At 41.4% G+C, this 25,176-nt stretch overlaps 2 protein-coding genes across 2 annotated transcripts in view; both read left to right on the top strand.

Annotated features, from left to right (window-relative positions):
• The first annotated feature begins 50 nt into the window (after positions 1–50).
• Positions 51–7,910, top strand: nol9 (nucleolar protein 9). Its single transcript, XM_049581384.1, has 13 exons — positions 51–228; positions 2,184–2,707; positions 2,798–3,008; positions 3,163–3,293; positions 3,501–3,636; positions 4,011–4,107; positions 4,299–4,396; positions 5,303–5,470; positions 5,571–5,823; positions 5,915–6,029; positions 6,391–6,565; positions 7,138–7,271; positions 7,375–7,910. Exons 2-13 carry the CDS (start codon positions 2,240–2,242, stop codon positions 7,492–7,494), a joined length of 2,106 nt encoding a protein of 701 aa, XP_049437341.1. The 5' UTR covers positions 51–228; positions 2,184–2,239; the 3' UTR covers positions 7,495–7,910.
• An 8,200-nt stretch (positions 7,911–16,110) lies between these two features.
• The window catches only part of plekhg5b (pleckstrin homology domain containing, family G (with RhoGef domain) member 5b), a 110,055-nt gene continuing 100,989 nt past the window's right edge, over positions 16,111–25,176 (top strand). Inside the window, exon 1 of the mRNA XM_049581348.1 lies at positions 16,111–16,810. Within this exon, the coding sequence (XP_049437305.1) occupies positions 16,729–16,810 (82 nt within the window). The 5' untranslated portion in view covers positions 16,111–16,728. The remainder of the gene's footprint in view (positions 16,811–25,176) is intronic.

Genomic DNA, 25,176 nt, shown 5'->3' on the forward strand with positions numbered 1-25,176 from the left:
GTTTAATGACTTCGTCGTAAATAATAAAACTCCGGGTGAGACTATGGTCGACCATCCGCTGGCGGCGTCTGTTTGTGGCTCACACATGTAAGCTAGCCTGCTAGCATTGCTGTAGTAACAGTTGGCCAGCTCCTTGGCTTCACGTTCACAAATTATAGAAGCTAATCATTTAGTCATATCATTAAAAGCCGTCTCCACATTTCTGCGTTTCTCTTTCACCAGCGGGGGGTAAGTTTTCTCCACTTGAATCCAACAACAGTAGCTAGCTGTTAGCATAGATGTCAGTTGTGTGAGGGCTGTGATAAGGGACATTAGCTCAGGTAACTTCACACCAAGTTTAAAATTCATTGTTGTCTGACAGTCGGTTCCTCTTTGTGGTGCATGTGTTGTTGTCTGCATTTGTTTATTAGTCAGCCTCTTATCTTTAGAAACGAAATGTATTGCTGGCTCGTTTCACGTCCTAGCGTGATTAGCTTAGCTTAGCTTAGCTTAGCTTTCTACTGCTATTGAATCGAATTGCTGCTATATAAAGCTAGCCTAATGTATATTGAAAATGCCGTTATCACCAGTGTTGGGAACATAGAAATTAAATTAGTTATATGGGTTGAAACTAGTTCAATACAGCTACACAACTACTACAGCTACTTAGCGATAAGTACAATCTTGATGTACTTTCATTTTCGGCTCCTGTATACATATATTATTATTCAGAGGCAACTATTGTACCTTTTACTGCACTACATTTATTTAATATATAACATAGTTTGGTTTTTAACAAAGGGTTGCACAGCGAACTGAAAGTTGTAAAGTTAGACTCTTCATTTTTCACAACACATATGCAAATATTTAAATTACAATACAATAAAATAAACCAAATTACACTTGTGTAATATACAAATCCTTATCTTTACAAATACCTTTAGTTTTATTTAGTTTCTCGTTACTTGCAACATTCAAATTAGCAACACAAATATATAACTTAACACACTTAAAACACAGGGAAAGTGAAACAAACTACATGTTATTAAACGTCATTAAAGTAAAAAAATAAAGGCCAAAACTCAAATCAGGATGATAAATGGGAATTAAGAGAGCAATAAAATAGACTAGATAAATTTAGAATATGTTCTCCAATAGCAGTATGTTTTTAGGAGAGACTTAAACAAAGACAGTGACTTAGACAGCCTTATATCCTCCTATATAATCAATCAGTAAATTACAGAATATTAACAGTGGGTAATATAAGATTGTATTGTTATCTGCAGATACATTCTCAAGACACTCAGCAGTATTGTTTGTAAAGTACTTTTACTTTTGATAATTTAAGTATATTTTGATGCTAATACTTTTGTCCTCTTAAAATTCTGAGTGTACGTGAGTAAAACATGTGAGTTCTACTTTCACCTCTCGTCATCACTGAGTTAAAGGGGAGCACCATCTAAATTAAAAACTCCAATATGTTATATCTATGGCCACGGAAAGTTTGATAAATATTCGTGAACATGAGCTGCTCTCTCCCAAAGCCAGAAATCAGATAAATGAGTCTCAAACGTTTTGTCATCAAGTGTAAAGTCTGGAGCTGCTCCGTAGACAATGAATAGAAGCCTGATTTTGTGGTTTCGCTGAATGTTTGTTTTCTTGTTTATACCCAAATGAGCTTTATTCATTAAGTGTTTTCAGCTCTGAAACAGAAAATGTGCCCATATACTCGGAACATTCCCCTGGGTGCTGTCAGTGTCACCTAGAACACCTTTCACCATTCATTGTCTATGGAGCAGCTCCTGAATTTTCACCTTATGACACAAAAAATCTGAGTTTTAGCTCTGTGGCTTTTGTCTTTGGATGAGAGTTTTCATGTTTACTAATATTTTTGGAATATCTTTGACTATAGGAATAACATGTATACATTTTTAAATGGGCGTGGTTCCCCTTTAAGTACATTTTGATGCAAATGTTTTGTAGCTATAAGTTTTAACTGCAGGACTTTTCCAGGTAACAGAGTATATCTACATCGTGGTATTTCTACTTGTATTTAAGTAAAAGATCTGAGTACTTTTACCGCCCCTGATTATCACTGAATTACTACATAAATGGTAGTTTATCGCCAGTCTTTCTTCATTGAGCCAACGTTGTTGTGACATTTAACCTTTCAGATGCTAATTTTCTTGCCTCTCTCTTTGCAGGCTCCCCCCTTTGTTTTTCATCAGCACCCACATGAACAATTTTTGATTGCAGAATCATGAAGGTGAACAAAAACGCACAGGCTAAGGGCCACGCTAAATCCCAGAAGTGGAAGGATGTTCGGGGCAAGCGGTGCAGGCCTCCCATCAGTTCCTCAGACATCAACTCGAGTCCTGTCATGGCGAAGATGGCGAAGGAGCACCAGGCGACTGTGAAGAAAAAGCCCACCGTTAAGAGACTGAAGAATAAGGCAAAGTCCGTCTCTAACACCAAGAAGAACACCCCTTCGTCTGGATTTAAGAAATCACACACGCATGCTAATGGAAGGTCAGAGTTTACAATGGACGAGTCAGAGGACTCGCAGGACTGGAGGGAGTACTCGGAGTTCATTCATAGGAACGGTGTGGAGACTTCAGGTGACATGGAAGATGTAAAGCCAGGTAGACTGGAGGGAGAGGCTCTTCACGAGTGTGCAGAGAGAGATGATCGGCAAAACCACGCAGTGCTCGTCATGCAGAAGGATCAGGTAATTTGGTAAAGATCTGGCAACAGTTAAGACATTTTTTTTAATCAATTGTAGTCCGTTTCTGTGACTGATGACGTCACTTTCCTGCAGAGCCTGTGTTTCCGTGGGAAGTGCTTTTTGACCTGTCTGTACGGTCGGGTAGAAGTGATGGGGTTCACCATTGAAGAAGGCCAGCAGTCATATCCACTCTTCTCCCCGGCCTCACACTGTCCACTGACCATTACAGCAATGGAAAGCTCTGGTCACAACAGAGATGACAGAATGGAGGCGTCGCCCATCCTCCGAAAGTATCTGCCATCAGGTAAAAGCACAAGTAGTCCAACTTTGTTAATTAGTGTGGTTAGAAGTTGTTAATTGGTGACACTGCATATTTAGAAAATACTGACCTGAGAGTGTTTTATTTTATGGACTGTGTTGTTCTGTCCTTTAAACCCTTTTGAATGTGTGTTCTGCAGCATCAGCCAAGAAGCTGGTAAAAAAGATCAGGTCAAACTCATCCATCATCCTACTGGAGCCCATGGAGACGCCTCTGACACGGTTTCTATCCAGCTTCACAGATCTCACTGAACTGTTCAGCCCCCCGATGGTTAGTTCACTGAAATTTATACCTTAAGACACTGTCGATATTCCTCTAATCACAACAAGTTCAGCTACATTTAATGTGTAAAAGAAGTGGAACTGGTGGAAGATAAGAATATTAGCAGAATTTGCGCACAGGTTAATGTGTGGGTCATTTTAATGTGTCGGTCTTGTACGTGTGTAACAGAAGCTTTTCCTCCCTGTTTGTTTGTAGAGTGAACTCATGTCAGCTGTTCTCGACACTCCACTCAATGGTTTGGGCATGATTCCTCTGGTCAAAGACATCGAGGGCCTCAAAATGTCAAAGAGCTATGCAGATGCTCTCAACATGGTCGTCAGTGCCTGCAAAGGTCAGCGCTTTTCAGACGTGCACCTCACTTTGTAAATGTTATGACAGTTTTACATGTGGTTCTCATGTCATGCACAGGGAGAAAGCGTTTACATAGAAATTAGAGTCCTTATTTAACATCTTGTCACTTTATGCATGTGTATTGCTAGACTTAATAAAACAGGCTGAAGAATGCAGCATCTTAAATTGTTAAACGATCAAATCGAGGAGTTAAGGCGCCATATTCCAAGACATAGCAAACATTTAGAAACAGACAAAGCGTTTCTGAATGACAAAAAGATATTGGATGGATGGATGACGTCAGCAATGTGATGTAATACATGTCTGATTACATTTAATACTGCCCTGCTGAATTACTGGTCTGTTCATTCGTAGGGGACATGGACGGTTATGCTGTCATCCTCGTATGTGGTACCAAGAATGTGGGCAAGTCAACGTTCATCCGCACCCTCATCAATACCTTACTGAATCAGTAAGTTCTCATCTGTATACATTAGATACATGTTTTTATCTTTGTATGCTTGATTTGTGTTTGTAATGCATCCCTCTTAACATGATCTAGTGTTGGATGTTGTGCGCTACATCATTTGTTGTACTCCAGAGGTCTTTAGAGGAAACTTATCAGGAAACTAATGGTGTCTGTGTCTGTGTCTGTGTCTGTAGCACCACTAGTGTAGATTATTTGGAAGGTGACCTCGGTCAAACAGAGTTCACTCCCGCTGGTTGTTTGTCTTTGTCGACGGTCAGAGAGCCACTCCTGGGTAAGTTTTTTTCCTCTTGTTACTCTGAAGTATTTGACATGCCATATTAAACACACCTGACTCACAGCTTCCTTTCAGGCGGTATTAATAAGATTGTTCAGTATTAAAGAAGCAGTTCAACATTTTAGGAAATGCACTTTTGCTTTCTTGCTGAGAAACGAGGGGAAACGGTGAGTCTTCTCTGCCCAACTATAACAAACTCAGCCCACCAGCTCCTGTAAAGGTCACCAATTAACATGTTAAATGTTGTTCTGTAAATCTGAAATTTAAAAAAAAAAACTTTAGCATTACAGGGTCATGTGCCACACTGCTTGCAGGCTGTAGCTTCATGTTTAAAGTACAGACATTTTGAGTGGTTTGGATCTTTTTATGTTGCACTTGACAAAAAACAAACAAGCAAAAAAATAAAGAAAGAAAGAAACTAAAGATGCGCTCAAGATTCCTGTATTTTTAAGCAATTTTTTTCAGTTTTGTAGTTTACTCTCATATGACCATAAAAAGATCAAATGCTCATGATAGAAATAAAATAGAATAAATATAAATAAACAAAGGAAAAAAAGTCTCTCTTCACTATTTGAGAAGACTGAGCCAGCAAATGTTTGGTCTTTTTGCTTAAAAAAATAATCATTTGAATATTAAAATAGTTGCTGATTAATTTTCAGCCAGTGAACTAATCAATTAATTGGTAAAGCAGCTCTGTTTGCACCTGAGGCAAGGCATTACTGCGGTAAAATTTACTTTTTTAGGTGAAATGCCTGACCCCATAATTGCTTTTTAAACATCTACCCAGAATGATATTTAATAAGATATGAACCCATTAAAAGTTAACATGACTGCATTTAAAACAAAAGTCTGTACTACGTGTGTAAAATGAGATTATTAGATTTATGTTGAATTATTTTTCAGGTCCTCCTTTCACTCATCAGTGCACACCAGAGCACATGATCTACTACGGTCATTCGTCATGTGACACGGACTTAGATCGCTACCTGGAATCTCTTAAGTCCTTGTGGCGCAGACGCTCCCAGAGCAGAGAGACTCCTGTCATTATCAACACCATGGGCTGGGTCAAAGGTCAGCTGAGGCTACTCGCCCTGACAAAATATGAAGATTATAAAGAATATATTAATTGTAAACCGTGTCTGAACATGTGCTTGTTTGGGGCTGTCCACAGGATTTGGGTTCCAGCTGCTAGTGGACATGATCCGCTTCTTCCCGTTATCACATGTCGTCCAGCTCGCACATAGTGGCGTCACCCAGTGTCCCGTCCTCACGCCAGAGTTTCTGAGGACGGCGCACGGCTGCCAGACGCACCCACCTGCCCAGACTGCTTTGGCCGAGTTCACAGAGAGCCACAGTCCCCCCAGAAGTTACACTCACCTTATTGTACAATCAGATTTTCAGGGAGTAGCTCGCCAGGGAACAGCGTAAGTACATCACTGTCACTGTCAGCCCTTGATGACAAATAAAAAACTTTAATTTTTACATGATTTTCTGTGGGTGCTCTGTATCTGACAGGAAACACCAGCGCAGTAATGAGCACAGAGAGCTGTCACTGCTGGCCTACCTGAGTCAGCTGCAGTCTCCTGACCCTGGACCAGTCAGACCTCTACACAGCCTCACTCCATACCAGGTACATGAGAGTCGTGATGCTGCACATGTACTGTTGCTAAGAGTCCCAGGTTTCTATCATTACCTTAGAAGATGGTTGATGTCTGTACTTAAATATGAAGCTGAAGCTAGCACATGATTAGCTTAGTTGAAATACTGGAAGCAGGGAAAATCAGCTAGCCCAGGCACGGCTCTGTTCAGAGTTTTAGGAAAGACATCTGTACATGTTGCCATGTCACTGCTCCCTCCAAAGAAATATTTCCATCATGTAACTCCCCATAAAGCTACAAATTGCCATTTTTACATTTCTGTTTGTGTACAACTGAACTAATTAAGAGATTAAGTGTTAATAAGTACCAAACCATTCTCCCTCTGGCCCGTAGGTGCCCCACACAGCGGTGGCTTTAGGTGTGATCCATTGCGAAGTTGTGCCCACTCACATGTTTTATGCTGCCAATGCCAGTCTGGTGGGACTCTGCTGCCTGGGAGAGAAGGTGACAAGCAGAGGAGGCCCAGTCCTCCTGTCACAGGCTCCCATCTGCCCATGTGTGGGCTTCGGTACGTATCCTGCCTGAGCTTTTGTATGAATGCTCAAATTAAATGGATATTTTGAACCAGGTATGTGTCGCTGCGGTGTGTGCAGATGAACAGTATTAAGGACCCTTAATGTTGTCCTTGTTATCAGTTGTGGGTGGCGTCGTTCTCTCAGACAGATTAAAAAGACAAATGAAACTACAAAATCCTAATAGGTTGCCACTTACACTTGGGCGGCCATTAATATACCTGGACGGCCCACCCAAGTTAAGTCCATGTGTGGGAACAGTGCTTCCAGGATTTCGCAGGCTGTTTTTGGGATTGTTGCAGCCTGAAATTCCTGATTTCATGGCGGCTTTTCTAAAAAACTGCGATGCATGTTGTGATATTTATAGGTAGTATAGTATAGTGAAGTTGCGATTGTTAGACTAAATTGCAAGGTTGCATGGAATTGCACACTGAATTTGCATTAATTGCTGCCCTTGCATAAATCCTGGAGGGACTTGTTTTTTTGAGCTGTAAAAATGGCAGGCGGTCACCAGAGACCCTAAACACAACAGTAGGGTTCAGCTTATTCATATGTTGATGTGTTCCAGGTGTGCTTCGAGGTATCGACATGGTGCGAGGTCTGTACTTCTTGCTGACGCCTGTAGATCCCTCCATCCTTCGTAAGGTCAACTGTCTCCTCTTGGGGGCGATATCACTGCCTTCCTGCATCCTCACAACACAGGTCAGAAGACTGCTCTGTTCATCACACGACACACATCAGACGACATTAATTTACATTAAAGCTTACTTTACGATGACTCATAGTACCTTTGTCTGTGTTTCAGCCTGGCTTTGAGGGAGAGATGCCCTACGTCACCACAGACTACAGTTTTGATCTCACTGGAGCTGGAAAGTTGCGAGTCTTCAAGGGACTGATGAGACCCAGTCAAATGGGGTCGCAATGACATTTCCTACACAACATCAATTTATTGCTCTTTGCCCTTCTGGACTGGCACACCATGCCAAACCAGTCAGTGTTGGCCTTTGAATGTAGAGCACTGAGGTTGAGCTGGACGTTTTTTTTTTATGTCAAGCTTCACGCTGACAGCGCAGCCAGCATCACAGACTCTGCAGGAGGAGAAGGCTGCCTTCCTGTTACCGGCCTGAAAACCCCGGGCATTCTCACCACGTCTTACAACCTCCTACTGTACGTATACTAGTTGGCGCTGTGAAGGAGTTTCTGTGTTTTCTGTCACATGGACAATAATATCACACTTTGTACTTAAAGCTCTTGTTTGATGTCTCTTCTTTTTTTTGTCGTCGGCATTCCAAAGCTACAAATGAAAACAAAAACCTGCCAGATATTAAATGAGGAAGAACTTCACATATTGTGTTTTTCTTGCTTTTAAGTGCCCTTTAAATCAGTGTTGATATTAGTTTCACAGTCAGATAGTTATTAGGGTTGTACCCGACTCAGAAGTTTGTCAGAAAATCAGATTCATCCATTCAATATTTGACTGCTAATAACTTTTCTTCCATTTTGAGTTTGACATAATCCAGTCGAACTTAATAAATATATATATATATATATATATATATATATATATATATATATGTATATATATATATATATATATATATATATATATATATATATATATATAGATATGCATATATATATATATATATATATATATATATATATATATATATATATAGATATATCTATATATATATATATATATATATATATATATATATAGATATATGTATATATATATAGATATATATATATATATAGATAGATAGATAGATATAGATATATCTATATATATATAGAGATAAAGTTATATATATATTGTTTTTAAACGTTTGAAGATCCACTCATTACTAAAAGTCTGTGACACCAAAGAGAGACAAAAAGAAAGTGATGGTTAAAGTTGTCAAATTGAAATTTAAGGTGTGTGGATGGATTCACGTCGTCAAACTTATGATTTGAGTAACATAAGTAAACGTTCCACCTCAAAGTTGACGTGGTTACATGAGCCTCAAAACCAGCCTCAACTCAGCCCTGAGCAGAGTGACCGTCCTCTACTGACCAATCAGACTGCAGTGTTCACAGCTCCACCTTTTAGTACCAGATCTGTGTGCTAGGTACCCCAACAGAAGGGGGACCAAACATGGGGACGGTACAGAACGGTTCCATTGGTACCATCCACAACTTTTCACAGTGAAAACAGAAAAAAAGCGTACCGAATTGTATGGTACTGCTCGGTGGAAACGGGCCTAATACAGTAAACAAACCAAGATTGTGCTCCGAACTAATGCATGCTAACTGTGCTAACAACAGATTGACAAAACATTTCTTTGCCAAAGGTAGATACCAAACAAAAGTCAGAGACTGTTGTATTAAGATACTTTGAGCTGTAACGCAGAAAGCTTGTCTTGAGCAAAGTCTCTTTTCGTCTGGGCAGTTGCAGACAGCTTCACCAAGGGGACAGGATGACTTGACGTTGTGTAATGATTTTACCCTGAAGAGCAGCATGAAAACAAGGAGCACTGATTCTGCAGCTACTTCTGGGGACTGAAATGTCCCCAGGACTACACTGCACACTGACTGACAAACGGATCCATGTAGATTTCAACAAGTCTTTGGTCATTTAACCAGTTAATCACAGGTGTACACCCTGATTCAGACAGTAGTTTTGTTGCTGTATTATTGGATGAATGCCCACTGCCAAGACTTTTCACGTCGTTTATGCTTAAATCCAACATTTAAGTAAAGAACAGGGCAGAGCAGAGTTAAAAACGATCTTATGCTTCACATTTTCTATGAATCCAAAGCTTATTTTGTCAGTATTGTGTTTTCATGACAGCAAAAGTGGCTCTATTGTTAGTACAGGCTAATTCTGCATTCACTGTTGTACATTTGGTTTGTGTTTAAGTGACACAAAAGTGTTCCAGCACTTTCCAGATGTTTTGTAAATGTTTACAATTTCTTATCTAGACTTATTTGAGGTATAAAACATCAGATTCAAAGCCAGTTTTGTTTCTTGGTGCTACCTTTTGGACCTCAAGGGGGCAGCAAATGTATGTAGACATTTGTCTTTGAACAACAGCAGATGTTAATTTTAAAAAAAAGTCTCAAGGGCAGTAATAAAAACTGCCGAGACACTGGCCTTTAATACTGAGCAACTTTAATCTTTCATAATGGTTTTAAAATCAAATCAAGACTCATTTACAGAAATTACAAACCTCATCTGAGCCACTTGTATCTGTCATGTAGACGGACCCTTAAATTATCTGACTGTAAGGATTGACGGAGTGCTCGGTCGTAAACATCCACTCACACAGTGAGGAATTGCTAATTTGTTAAGTGGGCTGTTTTAACGTCCCCTCTCTGCCCCCTGGCTTTTCTTTGTTCGCTGCTCCCCGCCTCTTTATTGAGGGTGGGAGCACACAAACACAACACAGCTACATTTTGGCAGAGTCATTGTTTTGGCTTTGTCGGGTCAGATGTTTTCCCATAGACGACATGCAAAGCAAAGACAAATCCCACTGTAGAGGTGCCACTGGACGGCCTGCATGAATCTGAGTGATCAGACACTATAAAACACATCTATAATATAATTTATTCTGAAACAAGCAAGCAAAAACTTCAGACTTCTTCTGTGACATATAGTTCTTTTGATGTTAAACTTACCTCTTGTTATCTGGCATCAAAGTTAGAAAGATAATCAAATCAGGATTAGTTGATTGCCTGAAAATTAACTGGCAACTATTTCGATGAATAAGTCATTTTATAAACTGAGATGCCAAACCCAGCTTCCAGCCTCTAGATTTCCAAGAACAAGACACACGCACTATATTTTAAATTCTGATGCTCCTGGCAGAATCTGTGATGTATTTACAGTCTTTAAAAGTATTGCGAACACCTGCCAACAGTCAGAGTCATGCAGAAATATCAGTTGTTTTGCTCTGAGTTCACTCCAAGCCTTGTGTATCACAGGGTTCCCACAGCTTTGGAAAACCTGGAAAAGCCATAGAATTTCACAATCTCATTTTCAATTCAATAGAACTTTATTTATCTCGAAGGAAAATATTGTGCCAGAGAATGCTGCAAATTACAGATTCATCAGTTACGACTTGGTGTTACAATCCCTGGCATTTCAAAGCATAGGTGTTTCGGTCATGACCACCCGGCAGAGTCATCCCCTGACGCATCATCAGTTGTGCACCTCAACATCATTGAGTGTTTCAACCTTAATCGCAAGACACCCTCCGCTGAGGGAAGCTCACCACAGGATGATCAGGCCTGGGTGTGTGTCACCTCGGGGCGCAGACGGGACCCTTTCTTTTCAGCCACAGACTGCACGTCTTAGCTGCATTGGCCAGATCCCTGACCACTTTCCTCTGGGCCAAGGATCTGGCCAATACAGCTGAGAGGTGTAGGAACACATTCAACTTTCACAACCAGTGACTACCAGACGAACCCAACCCAGGTCAGGGTCACTCACTGGACCCAGTTATAAAAACAATAGAGTATTAAATATCTGGCAAAATATATAACATAAGACCTGTTTTCATGGAGGAAAAGCAAAACCAGTGCCTAACGGAGTAACAGAAACTGTTTCCAGACCTGAGAAAGTCCTGGAATTAGTAAAATTCTTTAAAGTTTTGGAAAAGTCAAGGAATATGTTGCGTGTAATGAAATCAATTGTTACAGTAATCTTCCGTGGCTAACTTTCAATACTATGTATCATAATTTATTTTCTGTCGAATGATGTGTAACAATGTTTTTTTTTATCTTAAGTGCTGTATGGTTGAGTTCTTTGAAGATGTTTAACCTTACTCTGTTATAAGTGAAAGTCCTACATTCAAAATGTTACTCAAATAAAAGTATAAAAATATGGACATCAAAGAATACATAAAGTACCAAAAGTAAAAGTACTCATTTTGAAGAATGGCCTAATCCAGAATATTGTAGCCCATATTTTTTGCATTATAATAACTGAAGCATTAATATGTACATCAACATTACATCACTTGTTCTTGCTGTTGCTGGTGGGGCTCATTTTAATTACTTTGTGTGTACCGTAAAACTTTAATGAAGAGCCTAGTCCCAATTAAACCTTCAGCCTCTTTCTAGCCCGGTGTAGCTACACATTTTGACAAATAAACGTCTGTCTCAATTAGGCGCCTGGTCTGGTTACCAAGCAGTTCATTGTCATAGAAGTTTTTTGGATATATAAAACACGTTAACTACCTCAAATCATTTGTCCATTCCTTCATTACCTTGCAAGTCAAATACGACCACATAAATTCGAGCACAACAGCAAAATGGCGGCCATGTTACATTCAGTTATGTACGATAAAACACAGAAAACCTGACAGCAGGAGGTGAAAACAAAATCCTCTGTCAATTACGACCATGTAATTCGAGCCCCGACACAAATTAAGTGACACAGGAATATGTTAGCGTAAAATGAACTTATAAACAGCTTAACAACACTAAAACATGGAAATTACTATGAGAGAGATGTCGCTTACCTCTCCCATTGAGCACAACGGCAAAACGGGAGAGGTAACGTTAACGTATCCCTGCCCCCAAAGGAGAACATAGGGGTACAGAAACTGAGTATCAAACGTTGCACATATTGACTATAGAGGCCTAGGTGTGTCAGGTAGTAATAAGTGAAACTAATTTTGTTATAATAATTAATATTACAAATGTACATTTGACTTTGTTACACATTACTGCTGTTAAATTGACCCTGTTACATATTTCCATGTCTTCAACAGAGATGATCGACTATTACACTTTAACCTCAGTCTTTTAGCATTATATCATGTGTGTAGCCATCATGTTCATATTTTTACTCTTAAATATTTTTAAACAAATAAGCTAGAAACATTTAAACATCAGCTGGACACAGTTTTCAACCAACTAAAAACATTTTAGCATTAGCGTTAGCTTACACTAGCTAGCTACAGCTAAAATCCGTTAGCAACAGTTGTCATCTCAACTGTCAAACTCAACATTTGTCAGAAATAAGAGGCTGTCTTTCAGTGTAGAAATACTGTTACAAGACCAAGTACTACATTTAAAATATTGGTCAATTAAAAGTACATACGTATTAGCATTGAAATGTATTATTAAATGTTGATTATATTTCGTATTAATTGTCTGAATCTGTGAAGGAGTTAAGGTTAACAAATAGACCTAAATACAAGTACTTCAAACTTGGTCTTGAATAAATGTAGCCTATACTGTGTTTTATATACCGATCAGCCAAAACATTAACACCAGCGGTGGGTGAAGTGAGTAACATTGATCATCTTGTTACAATGCAATGTCCTGCTGGGAAATCTTGGGTCCTGGCATTCATGTGGATGCCACTTGACGTCCTCCACCCACCCAAACACGGCTGGGCTAAGTAAACCACTCATGGCAACGGTACCCCCTGATGGCAGTGGCCCCCCAGCAGAAAAATGAGCCATGCCACATCACTAAAACTGCTCAGGATCGGCCGAGAAACGTGACAAAGAGCTAAAGGTGTCGACCTGGCCTCCAGATTCCCAAGATCCAAATCTGATTGAGCATCCATGGGATGTGCTGGTACCTCAAAGGTACCCCCTGATCCACGGTGGGGCCTCCCTGGATCTGACTTTACTCTGACATGTCAAGGCATGGACACATGACCTCTGCAAGGTGTCCTGTGGTGTCTGGCACCGGGGTGCTGGCTTCGGATCATTCAAGACCTGTCAGTTGTGGGATGGGGCACCAGCACTTCCCAAGATGCTCAATCAGATTAGGGTGTGGGAGATTTGGAGGCCAGGTTGACACCTTGAGCTTTTTGTCACGTTCCTCAGGCCATTCCTGAGCTCCCAGCAAGCAATAGTCGTGATTTAAACGTACTGGCTATATTTAGCGCCAATTTAGTCTAGCTACATGTAACCCAAATCTAGCTGATTTAATTTTGAAATTGATTAAATGTAATTTTCGCCATTGCAGATGGCGTGCGGTATCATATTCAATCACATATGGAGAGTCAACGATAGCCATACATAGCCATATAATTGATGACGTCTACACTTTGGCTATGGTTAGACGTCTACCAAATTTTCACTGACAGCCCAAATTCAGCCGTGATTTAGCCTAGACGTCAGGTCTTCATGTAGACGGCTATTAGACATTTTTTAAACCAAAAAATGCTTGCTGGGCTGTTTCTGTGGTGTGGCATGGCACATTTTTATGCTGGGGGGCCACTGCTATAAGGGAGTACCATTGCTGTGAGGAAGGGTTAGCCCACAGCAGTGTTTGGGTGGTGGAGGATGTCTGTGGCATCCACATGAATGCCAGGACCAAAGGTCTCCCAGCAGAACATTGCACTGTAACAAAACAATCAATGCTACTCACTTCACCTGTCAGTGGTTTTAATGTTTTGGCTGATCAGTGTATACAGTACAGGCCAAAAGTTTGGACACACCTTCTCATTCAATGCGTTTTCTTTCTTTCTTTATTTATTTATTTTTTATTTATTTATTTATTTATTTATTATTTATTTATTTATTTATTTATTTATTATAAAAAAGGTGAAATAACTGAAAACATGTTTTATATTCTAGTTTCTTCAAAATAGCCACCCTTTGCTCTGATTACTGCTTTGCACACTCTTGGCATTCTCTCCATGAGCTTCAAGAGGTAGTCACCTGAAATGGTTTTCCAACAGTCTTGAAGGAGTTCCCAGAGGTGTTTAGCACTTGTTGGCCCCTTTGCCTTCACTCTGCGGTCCAGCTCACCCCAAACCATCTCCATTGGGTTCAGGTCCGGTGACTGTGGAGGCCAGGTCATCTGCCGCAGCACTCCATCACTCTCCTTCTTGGTCAAATAGCCCTTACACAGCCTGGAGGTGTGTTTGGGGTCATTGTCCTGTTAAAAAATAAATGATCGTCCAACTAAACGCAAACCGGATGGGATGGCATGTTGCTGCAGGATGCTGTGGTAGCCATGCTGGTTCAGTGTGCCTTCAATTTTGAATAAATCCCCAACAGTGTCACCAGCAAAACACCCCCACACCATCACACCTCCTCCTCCATGCTTCACAGTGGGAACCAGGCATGTGGAATCCATCCATTCACCTTTTCTGCGTCTCACAAAGACACGGCGGTTGGAACCAAAGATCTCAAATTTGGACTCATCAGACCAAAGCACAGATTTTCACTGGTCTAATGTCCATTCCTTGTGTTTCTTGGCCCAAACAAATCTCTTCTGCTTGTTGCCTCTCCTTAGCAGTGGTTTCCTAGCAGCTATTTGACCATGAAGGCCTGATTCGCGCAGTCTCCTCTTAACAGTTGTTCTAGAGATGGGTCTGCTGCTAGAACTCTGTGTGGTATTCATCTGGTCTCTGATCTGAGCTGCTGTTAACTTGCGATTTCTGAGGCTGGTGACTCGGATGAACTTATCCTCAGAAGCAGAGGTGACTCTTGGTCTTCCTTTCCTGGGTCGGTCCTCATGTGTGCCAGTTTCGTTGTAGCGCTTGATGGTTTTTGCGACTCCACTTGGGGACACATTTAAAGTTTTTGCAATTTTCCGGACTGACTGACCTTCATTTCTTAAAGTAATGATGGCCACTCGTTTTTCTTTAGTTAGCTGATTGGTTCTTGCCATAACATGAATTTTAACAGTTGTCCAATAGGGCTGTCGGCTGTGTATTAACCTGACTTCTGCACAACACAACTGATGGTCCCAACCCCATTGATAAAGGAAGAAATTCCACTAATTAACCCTGATAAGGCACACCTGTGAAGTGGAAACCATTTCAGGTGACTACCTCTTGAAGCTCATGGAGAGAATGCCAAGAGTGTGCAAAGCAGTAATCAGAGCAAAGGGTGGCTATTTTGAAGAAACTAGAATATAAAACATGTTTTCAGTTATTTCACCTTTTTTGTTAAGTACATAACTCCACATGTGTTCATTCATAGTTTTGATGCCTTCAGTGAGAATCTACAATGTAAATAGTCATGAAAATAAAGAAAACGCATTGAATGAGAAGGTGTGTCCAAACTTTTGGCCTGTACTGTATAAGCTTTGTTAAAATGTGGGCATCACAATACATTACATTAGTTGGTGCAGCTGGTAAATATGGAGCTTTATATGTACTTTATCTGCTGTGGAGCTTGTGAAGTTCCCATGGAAATCAATGAAGTTTAATCTTATTTTATAATACACCATAATTTGTCACAAGCACTGTGACAACCAACCTGTGTGACAACCAACCCCGGTCTCCCCTACAATATTCGACTGTGAACTGTAGTGTAGAAGTATGAAGTACAAGAAAAAAGAAAACTAAGTTCAAGCACTTCAACCGTGTTCTTGAGTAAATGTGTTTCTTTCTACTTCTGGATAATGGCGGACATTTTGGCTAATGTTGTGCCTCTTTTTGACTGTTTCCAGAAATACCTCGGCTGACAGACATCTGGATGTCACTTAGAAAATGAATGGACTGTGGTTGTTGTGCCTCTGTGGCGCCTCCGGCGGCCACACGGCGCCACTGCAGAGCCAAACTGCATCTGGTCTTTGTGGGATCCAGGTTGTGTGAATGAATGGAGAGCCGATGGTGGATCGGAGAGGACGGCGAGGCGAAGCAGCGGACAAAATGTGTTTAACTCCAGCAGCACGGTGTGTAAAGTTCCCAGAAGGGGGTCCATCTGTGGATTTACTTCTTTAAATCATCTGGAGGAGGTTTTTTTGTCTGTTTCTGGACCCCACTCGTGCACCGAGCGAGCTTCACCAACAGACGTTTGGACGTCGAGGAGGTTTCTTCTTCGCATGTGTGCAGCCAGCAACAGGTTATTTCCAGCTTAGCTCGGACTCCAACTTGCAGCTGTGTCTCACAGCTTGTTACATGTGTGTTAACTTTTTCGTGGATGCGTTTTTGCCACACTTTTCCGTGCATTCACCGCGATGTGAGCTGCAGCTTTGTTGCTGCCACCACCACAGACAGATCTCCACCGGGCTCAGGCGTCTTTTTTTTTTTTTGGAGGAAGCCGACCACAGAAATGGGAAGAAAATGCCATAGAGAAGCGTGCTAATTAAACATCTCTGGGTGATTAGCATTGGAGCCTGCAGCACGCACACCGACACACGGACCTGTGAGGAGCTGGTGTCCGTGCAGGGGATTTTTTTGCCTGCATAGATGGTGCCAAACAAGTGGAGCATGAATTCAGTCCTGCACAAATCGCCACCAAGGAGCTGGCTTGGTCTCAGATTACGACTCAGTAAGTGAAGTCATCTGTATTGATCACCTTCTCCATATTAACACCAAGCTGCTGCACACTCACTTTAAACTGAGTCACCTGGACTCTTTGTTCTGTAGAGAAACACCTTGTGTAAGTCACTCTGTGCACTCAGATAGGAAGGCAAGATGACTTTGATCCTCAGGCACCAGATCTTTGTTTAATGCCCCCTCCCCTCCCTCCAGTCATCAAAGTTAATGGCTGGATTTGGCAAGTGACCTGAGCAATTATCTCAGCTGGAGGCAGTGGTATTTTAGTTAGAGAGGAGGACAGTACACTCTGATCTGATGAAGGGTTGGTACAGCTCAGCATACACTCAGATGATAGATATTAGCTCTTGTAAATCTCCAACCAACACTATTTTATTGTATTTTCCCCCCCAGGCCTGCCATCTGTGCTCTCTCCTCTCTGTTTCCCAGCTCATAATTCACATCAAAGTGGAGAATTTTAATATTTGGACTCTCCTAGGGCTGCAACCAACTATTATATCCCCAAGCAGGCATGTTTAAAGGGTTTGTTTTGGTCCTAAAGCCCAAAGGGAATGAGTTTGCAGTAACCGGAGACCAATACAGCACATTTAAGAAATTGGTACCAGTGAATTTTGGGAGTTTTGCTTTAAAATTTGACCTTATCAATTAAAGAACACAAAATTGGTCGTCCATAAGGGTTGGTTCTCTATCACTGGCATTATATGTGTGATGCATGCATTGTTGGCACTTCATGGGTTCATACAGTAAGTGAAGTAAGCATGGAGTTAAAGTTTAGCAGCCGTAATTGGTTGAGTCTGGAACCCTTCAATGTTCCAGGCCACCAGAGTCTTAAGCCTGTCTTAAACACACTGGTCTAATCTGGGACCAGATGTCTTGTCTGGTCTCTGTTCACCACCGAAAAACAAAAACAGAGACTAGAAACCTCAGCTCTTGGTCTTTTGATGAACTATTAGGACGTTAAAGTGTCGGTCATCACAAAAGAAGACATCTGTAGAAAGGCTACACGGTGCTCTGGGTTAAATTAATGATTTCATGAATGTGGTTTGGTTGGTTTAGCTCATAGCTCAGCACTTTATTTTCCTCATTTGATGCTTTGATATGTTTGTGTTGAGTATTACTGGTGTCTATTATTGCAGGTTAATGCCACTGTCAAGTTGTCTGTGTCTTCACAAGGGCCACTCAGTGGCTGTTGTGGAGCTTTACATCAGATCACGTGATCTTTGTCCGTCCACAGATAGATGATTGTCCTACTTTCGTGGAAATGTATATGCTCTTTTTTTCATATTTGCACTCGAGGAATTTCTGATGCGTGCAGGCTCTAAAGTTTATTTTTGACCTTGGAAACAACAGTTAAGGAAAAAAGTCTCACCGCAAGGCCCATTTAGCAGCTGTTGTGGAGCTTTTAATCAGATCACATGATCTCTGACAGCAGGTAGCTCGCCAAGAAAGTGCTCGTAAAAATATCAAGCAAACATCCACTGAGAAATGCTGCTGAGAGGCATTCAAAATATCCACATTTTCTCAGATAGAAAAGTACTTTGAGACATATTCCACCAAAAAAAGACTCATAAGGTCCATTTAGTAGCACCTCCGGAGCTTTCTGTCATATCACAAGTTTGCATTGAAGTGTAGATGTTCAGATTTTTTGCACTTGAATGATTTTTTTTGTCCATGTTTGTTTTAAAGCTGAGGTTCAGAGTTCATGCTTCAGCAGCATTTGAGAAACAATCTCCTTCTGAGGACCATTTAATAGCTTTATTAAAAGCAAGGCATAACCTTGATTGATTGAACATATGAGCCAACGCAGCACTGGCAACCAAACAGCAGTCAACGGAAAACACTGACGATAAAACCTAACGCTAAAAACACGGACAATAGAAGTGACGTTTTATGTCACACAGAAGTGACGTTGCTACTCCAACTACCAGCTGGCTTATGTCACGCCAGCGTTCGTATTGGTGTTTCAAATGGAAACAGAAAAATGTCTTGATGGGATGTCGGTCTTGGAGGAGCTTCCCAGTAGGCAGTCCCTCCTGGGGAGTTCCCAGAACTGTTTGGTTCGAAAACGTCTCATGATGGTTTTAAAGCTGCGGTTCCAGGTTCATTCTTCAGCATTTAAGAAAACTGTCGAACCACATGTTTTATTTAGACATTCAGCATCATTCTTGTTTGTCCACATCATTGAGGTACTTAACTGTCTCTTCTGTTAGTCTCTCACTCTACAGCAGGTAACGGTACTTCACAATAAAAGCTCTGTGCTGGAAATTCACTGCACTTGAAAATGAGGGATGTTTTTTACAAACTCGACATGTTTGCGAGTCACTTACTGTCCATTCAGAATGGACCCATGACACATGGTATATCAGTTTAGAAAACAGTCTCACCACCAAGTCTGATTATCATTTAAAAAATGACATTACCAGTACCAATACCAGTTCCCTTAAAGTGATACCAGTGCTAATAATATACCTCATTCAGTGTAAATGGAGTGGCGTGTAGTGTAGATACTTTTGAACGCTTTAGTGGCATCTCGGCACACTGAACTGCCAACTCTGTCAAATACAACGTACTTGACTTCATCACACCACAGACTGTATTATAGGTTGTAGCTACTGCTCCATAAGTGTGAGGTCTGTGCCGAGGATGTGCTAACTTTTAGCATCAAAATGCTAATGGTACCTCACAGTTATTTATGGATTTAACGACAGAGCTGAGCTGTTTTGGTGTCTGTTTAGGTATATTGGGCCCGTTTAGTGTTGGATGTTAGCTACTGCTGCTTTGTTAGCTCGTGCTAACTGGACACACTTGCCGGGAGGAGAGCAGCCCCGGAGACGGCCGAAACGGAGCGTTTGTTGATCCGATGGGGAGTCGGGACAGTCCAGGATCAGACCCCTCGGATGTAGACGTTTTGATACTACTTGGTATTTGGTCACTTTGGTCGATATGTTAAAGCTGTCAAGTAGCTGCTCCTGTATTTTTGATCACATCACATTTTGAAATGTGAACATCTACAATTCAAAACAACTGGACCAACTCCCACCTGCTGGTGAAGGTGAAGCGATAAGATCGAAAGCTCCAGAGCAGCTACTAAATGGACCTTGTGGTAAGATAGTTTTCTTTAACAGACTTGTGGAAGTTTAATCTGAAAATACTGGAGTGTTTAGGTTTCCTGCTTCAGCACTCGAGCCTGACTAGACTGGTGTAATCTGGGTATGCCACAGTGTGTGTGTGTGTGTGTGTGTGTGTGTGTCGCCTGGCTTGTGGCTTGTTACAGTTCAGACTTCCTTCTTCAGACTGTCTCTCCATTGTTCCACTTTTTTCCCGGCAGTAATTTCCTTTCTCTTTTCCACTCTTTGCATTTCTGCCTTTTCCTGATGGCACTCCGAGGTCACAGTTTTCGCTCTGCTGTTGTTTTATTCTCCTTTTTTCTCTCCAACAGCTCAGGAATAATTGTCCCAGCTTCTTGTGCAATGCCGCAGCTCATTTTAATATTATTTGCACGACAACCTTTACATGTTTTATGAAGGCCCTGTGCTGCTTTTGATATGGCTAACACGTCAGGCTCTGTAATAACTTTTTCATGGCTCTGGTGGTAACTCTCACTGTAACTGCTCACAGACGGCAGGTTGTGCCACAGTAAATACTGCTCTGCTTTGTAATGCAGCCTGTTTTTTTTCCTCTGGTTGATTGTGACGTTTGAGAGACTGTAATGGGAAAACAAATCAAGCGCTGGTGCAGTCGTCTTCCTGGTGTCTGACAGATAATGTCCTTTGTTACATCTCTTCATATCTGTACTTCACTTCCTGTAGGAGCTTACTTCAGCAGGGAGCACTTACAGGTCTTATGACACAAAAATGCCTTTTTCATTTTATGTACAATTACCAGAGCTGCCACAGATGTGCAATAGGAATAAGAAAAAGAATATTGAACCTTTGATATCTGAACGCTGCTACCTCCAGCGTCACTTCCAGGTTACCTTCTGCTCTTCTATCTGTTTGTCTTCAGTGTATTTTCTTTTTGTTATCAAGAATATTTGTATTCAATTTTAACAAGATTACACAATGCATAATCAGGTATCAAACTTTAAGCATATACATGACGGGGAACAAAGCATGAAATCCAATCACAATCCTCCCCATTCCACTAACCCCTGATAACAGCCGGAATATTGTCAGTAGGACGCTCCTCCATCTCCTGAATGGTACAAAAAATGAGCTGAAAGTCAGGCTCAATATTAAAAGAGAGAAGGAGAGATGCCAATGTAAAAGGCAGGATCAGAATGATGGGGTACTTTATCAGAGTACACACTGACAAAAGCACCAAGAACAAGAAACAAACACAAAATCTAAAGTTTAACTGTGAACTCCAGTGTTTCAGAAAGAGGCCGCAAACCTTTTGGAATATGTTTATCTGAGTTATAAACTGAGTAGCGTATCTTTTCAAGACTGAGGCAGGACATAGTGTCCCTCAGACACTGGGCATGGGTGGGCAGGGCAGCATCCCTCCATTTGTTTACCGCCCATCTGGCCAGTAGAGAGACGAAGGAAAGTGTACGTCATTGTATCGGAGTGAGGTGTACATCATCCTCTCTGGTGGTGCCAGGGAGGGCGACCAGGGGTTGGGTTAAGGTCAAAGTTGAGGATTGAGGATCAGGTTTGGAAAACATCCCTCCAGTATTTTTCAAGGCTCGGACACGTCCAATACATGTGAATAAGAGAAACCTCACCTACTGGAACATTCTGCGATGAGTCCCTTCCACTTGCGCCAGTCCCTGGCAACCCTCCTTGCACCATGCCAGCTAACACCCATCTCGCTTAGGTCTTCCTTAAACGTCTGTCTCCACGTCTTCTTTGGCCTCCCTCTCTTCCTCTTGCTGCCCTCAGGCACCCAGTCCATTGCCACACTCGCTCGTCTCTCTCTTGGCAGTGGGAGTACGTGTCCAGCCATTCTTTTTCCCCTGTCAGAGACCATGTCAGACAGTAGCACCACCCCTGCCCTTCTCATCACCTCATCGTTGGTGATGTGGTCTCGCCATGAGATCCTCAAGATGGTTCTGAGGCATTGTCGATGGAAGACATCCAACATGATGGTTTTTTTGATATAGTTGTTTTCAAATTGCTCTTCGTATGGTGAGTATCTAGCACTATAGTGGATAGTAAAACAGGGCTGAAACAGTTTGCATAATAAATTATTCTGCAACATTTTTCTTTGCAGTTTATTAGTTGTTTATGGCTTTCTTGAATCATATATGATAGAAGAACCTGCTCCAGCCTCTCAGATGTGGAGATGTGTTGCTCTCCTTAAGCCTGATTTATGGTCCTGCGGCGTACCTACGATGTACCTACGTCGTTGCCGTGACGCCGTCATGAACCCTTCGAACTTCTCCGTCACTCCATTTCGTCGCGGTGCAATTCACCGCCAGAGCGGTAGGAGGCTTTGTTCCTTTCCTGAATGGTTATCGTCGTCTCTAGTTGATTCTTGGTTTAGTTTCCGGCTTTTCCGGTCACAGAGAAATGAACACGGAGCATGGACAGACGGCTCCGTCCGTATCCGTATCGAACGTTGAGTATAAATGGGCCTTAATACTGCAACATCTACATCGCAACAGAAGATGTTTAAAGATGGCGGGGATGGCGCAATCTGGAAATACGGAACCGGAAATGCGTTGCTACCAAGCAAACCAATCACAGCCCTCCCGGTCTGCGCTGGGTCTGCGTCGCCTCGACGTGTAGTTACATTTTTGGGGAGGTGCATGTCAGGCTACGCCAGGGGCTACGGAGAGCCTTCTGCGTAGCCATGTACCCTACGATGTAGCGACGTCGTTGATTTAACGCAGGACCATAAATCAGGCTTTAGTGGACAGAATACAGTAGGCTGTTGTAGTATAGTAGATTTGGGTTTTATAAAGGTTCTAAGACATTGTTCTGGGCATTTTTCAGTTTTTTCTGATTTTATAGACCAAACAATTACATGAGAAAATAATATGTAGATGAACCAACACTGAAAATAATCACTAGTTGAAGCCCTACAGTAAAACTGGATCACCTCATCTTTAACAACTACATTTCCCATGAGTCCATAGGTGTGCTGTCAGCAGCATGAGAGGTGTAGTTATTGGATATTGTAATGACAAAAAGATTTTAAATCTCTGTGAAAATGTGAATTTTTTTTATCTGAGGCCTAAATTCAGTTCAACCCGCAGTTAGCGGACTATTCAGCGACTTGATCTCAGGAGCCTGATTTGACTGCCAAATTGTTGCAGCTGCAGGAAAATGTGGTTATGAGACAAAGAATTATTCCATTTGGGTTATATAGAGGCCCTGTATGTTTTATTTTATGAAGAATTGCTTGGTTCCTCCAAATAATTCTTGATATATAACCTAATTTGTGATAGATTTATTAGTCAAAGCACTAGCATAAGAACGTGGCGCTCACGGAGTGTGAATGTGTCTAACCTGTTTAATCTGGCGGGGTGTTGGGCGGTCGGAGATCAGACCCTCGGCGCAATCCTGTTGTCTTCCTCTGGAACTGTGAAAGACATCCACACCGCGACATGTTTTGCCCTCTAGACAGCGCGCTGTAGTTGTTGTTCTCTGTGTTTATTGGCAGCTCGCAAATATAAAGTGTAAAGGTACATGTAGGGCCACCAACTGTGTCAGGTGTGTAGATGCTGTCCTTGTTAAGTCAATGAAAGCAGTTTGGCATTGTGTTATCGGTGCTGTTTATCGGCTATGATTTTAATTAATGGAATAATTTATCAGCCCAACATGTATCGTGCATCTCTATTATTATTTACATACTTCTATTTCATACTCTTATTCTTGCTTCTTATAGCCTAATTCTCTCTTCCTTACATCGGAGCGACTATGATGAATAACAGTTTCCCCTCAGGGATCAATAACGTATTTCTGATTCTGAATAGCCCAATACACAGATAAACAGGTGCTGTGTCCTCCTACACTTCATGACCGTGTCTGTTTTGCAGTTTTGAGTCACAGATGAGGTCATTGTCATAAACGTGCTCACAGCTGGAGGCCAGTCACCCCCTTCTCTCGTGTATCTTTCCCCATCATCACTGTCTCGCTCACAAAAGACTCCCAGAACACTAAGAAATATCTGACTGTAAACAGAAGCTGAGACTGTTATGCTGCTCTTAACTTTTCGGCTCTTATTACCTCTTATTCTCAGCACTTTGTATAGATGTTATTCTTATTTTTGTAGGACATTGCTTCACAACAGTAGACATGTTTCTTGGGTTCATATTTCAGATGGTGCACTGCTTGTTTGGCCCTGAGGGGGTTTTATTCTCCGTCCTCATCCTACTCTGCTGATTTGCATCACCAGACAGAGGAGAAACTGTTGGACTCTGCTTTGCATTTTCATTTAATTTGCGTACACAATGACTTTGACCTTGTACACGCTCGTGTATGTTGTCATTGGTCAGAGTTTATCTCGACATTTGGACTGAAGTCTCACTGATGTGCTCACATTGGCTGTCACACCAACAGTGAGCTGCTCCTCTTCGTGCTGTGCAGCAGATAATTAGAGGGGCGACGCTAAGGTCACATACACCTTCTTTAACTTAAGAAACAAAAGACAAATGTTTATTTCTGTGCACGTCCCTCCACGCTCATAACCTCCACCCTGGCTTAATGGCTGTTTATGTGCATTGCAGCCCTCCACATGACAATAACTGTACTTTTATGGAATAAGTGTTTTTGATTCCTGTTGACTCTGTTATTGGCTCCTCAATGGCAGCCCCCACTGCAATTTGAACCAGATTGTTTCAATTATGGGATTATTCATATCAACAAGTTGAAGAGTGGCTGTTTGTCCCTGCTGGTTTGAGGATGGACAGTTAAATTACATGATGTGTCACAGCAGCTCTTGGTCAGGATGGTCGTGCACAACCTCTTCATGCAACAGGTTTCTGATGGTTAATTCATCGGTGTTTACTTTGTCATCAAAAGAAATAGTAGAACACATCTGTTGATGATATGGTAAAATCCACCTGTTTGTTTTTTTAAGGTTTATATAACTCACCTGTTTGAATGTCATTAAGGCTTAAAGTTATGCATAATTAAAGGCATGGGCGGTTTAAGTGACAGGTGGGTGCTATGCGTTGACAAGTCGCTACCACAGCTGTAATGCAACCATGGTGTAACCCCAGATTCACTGAGTATCTGCGTAGCTGTCACTATTTCAGTGTGTTCTCAGCTTATGAAGGTTATTTGTAATTTTTTGGTCGCCTAAACAAACTTCAGTGGTTGTACTTAAAACCCTTCAAGAAATCAGATCCAGTAAGTCCATTTTGTTTTAATGTTTTTTTAACTTAAGTAGCACTAGCATTAGTATTAT

This window comes from Epinephelus fuscoguttatus, linkage group LG7, assembly GCF_011397635.1.
Source record: "Epinephelus fuscoguttatus linkage group LG7, E.fuscoguttatus.final_Chr_v1".
NCBI classification, from domain to species: domain Eukaryota; kingdom Metazoa; phylum Chordata; class Actinopteri; order Perciformes; family Serranidae; genus Epinephelus; species Epinephelus fuscoguttatus.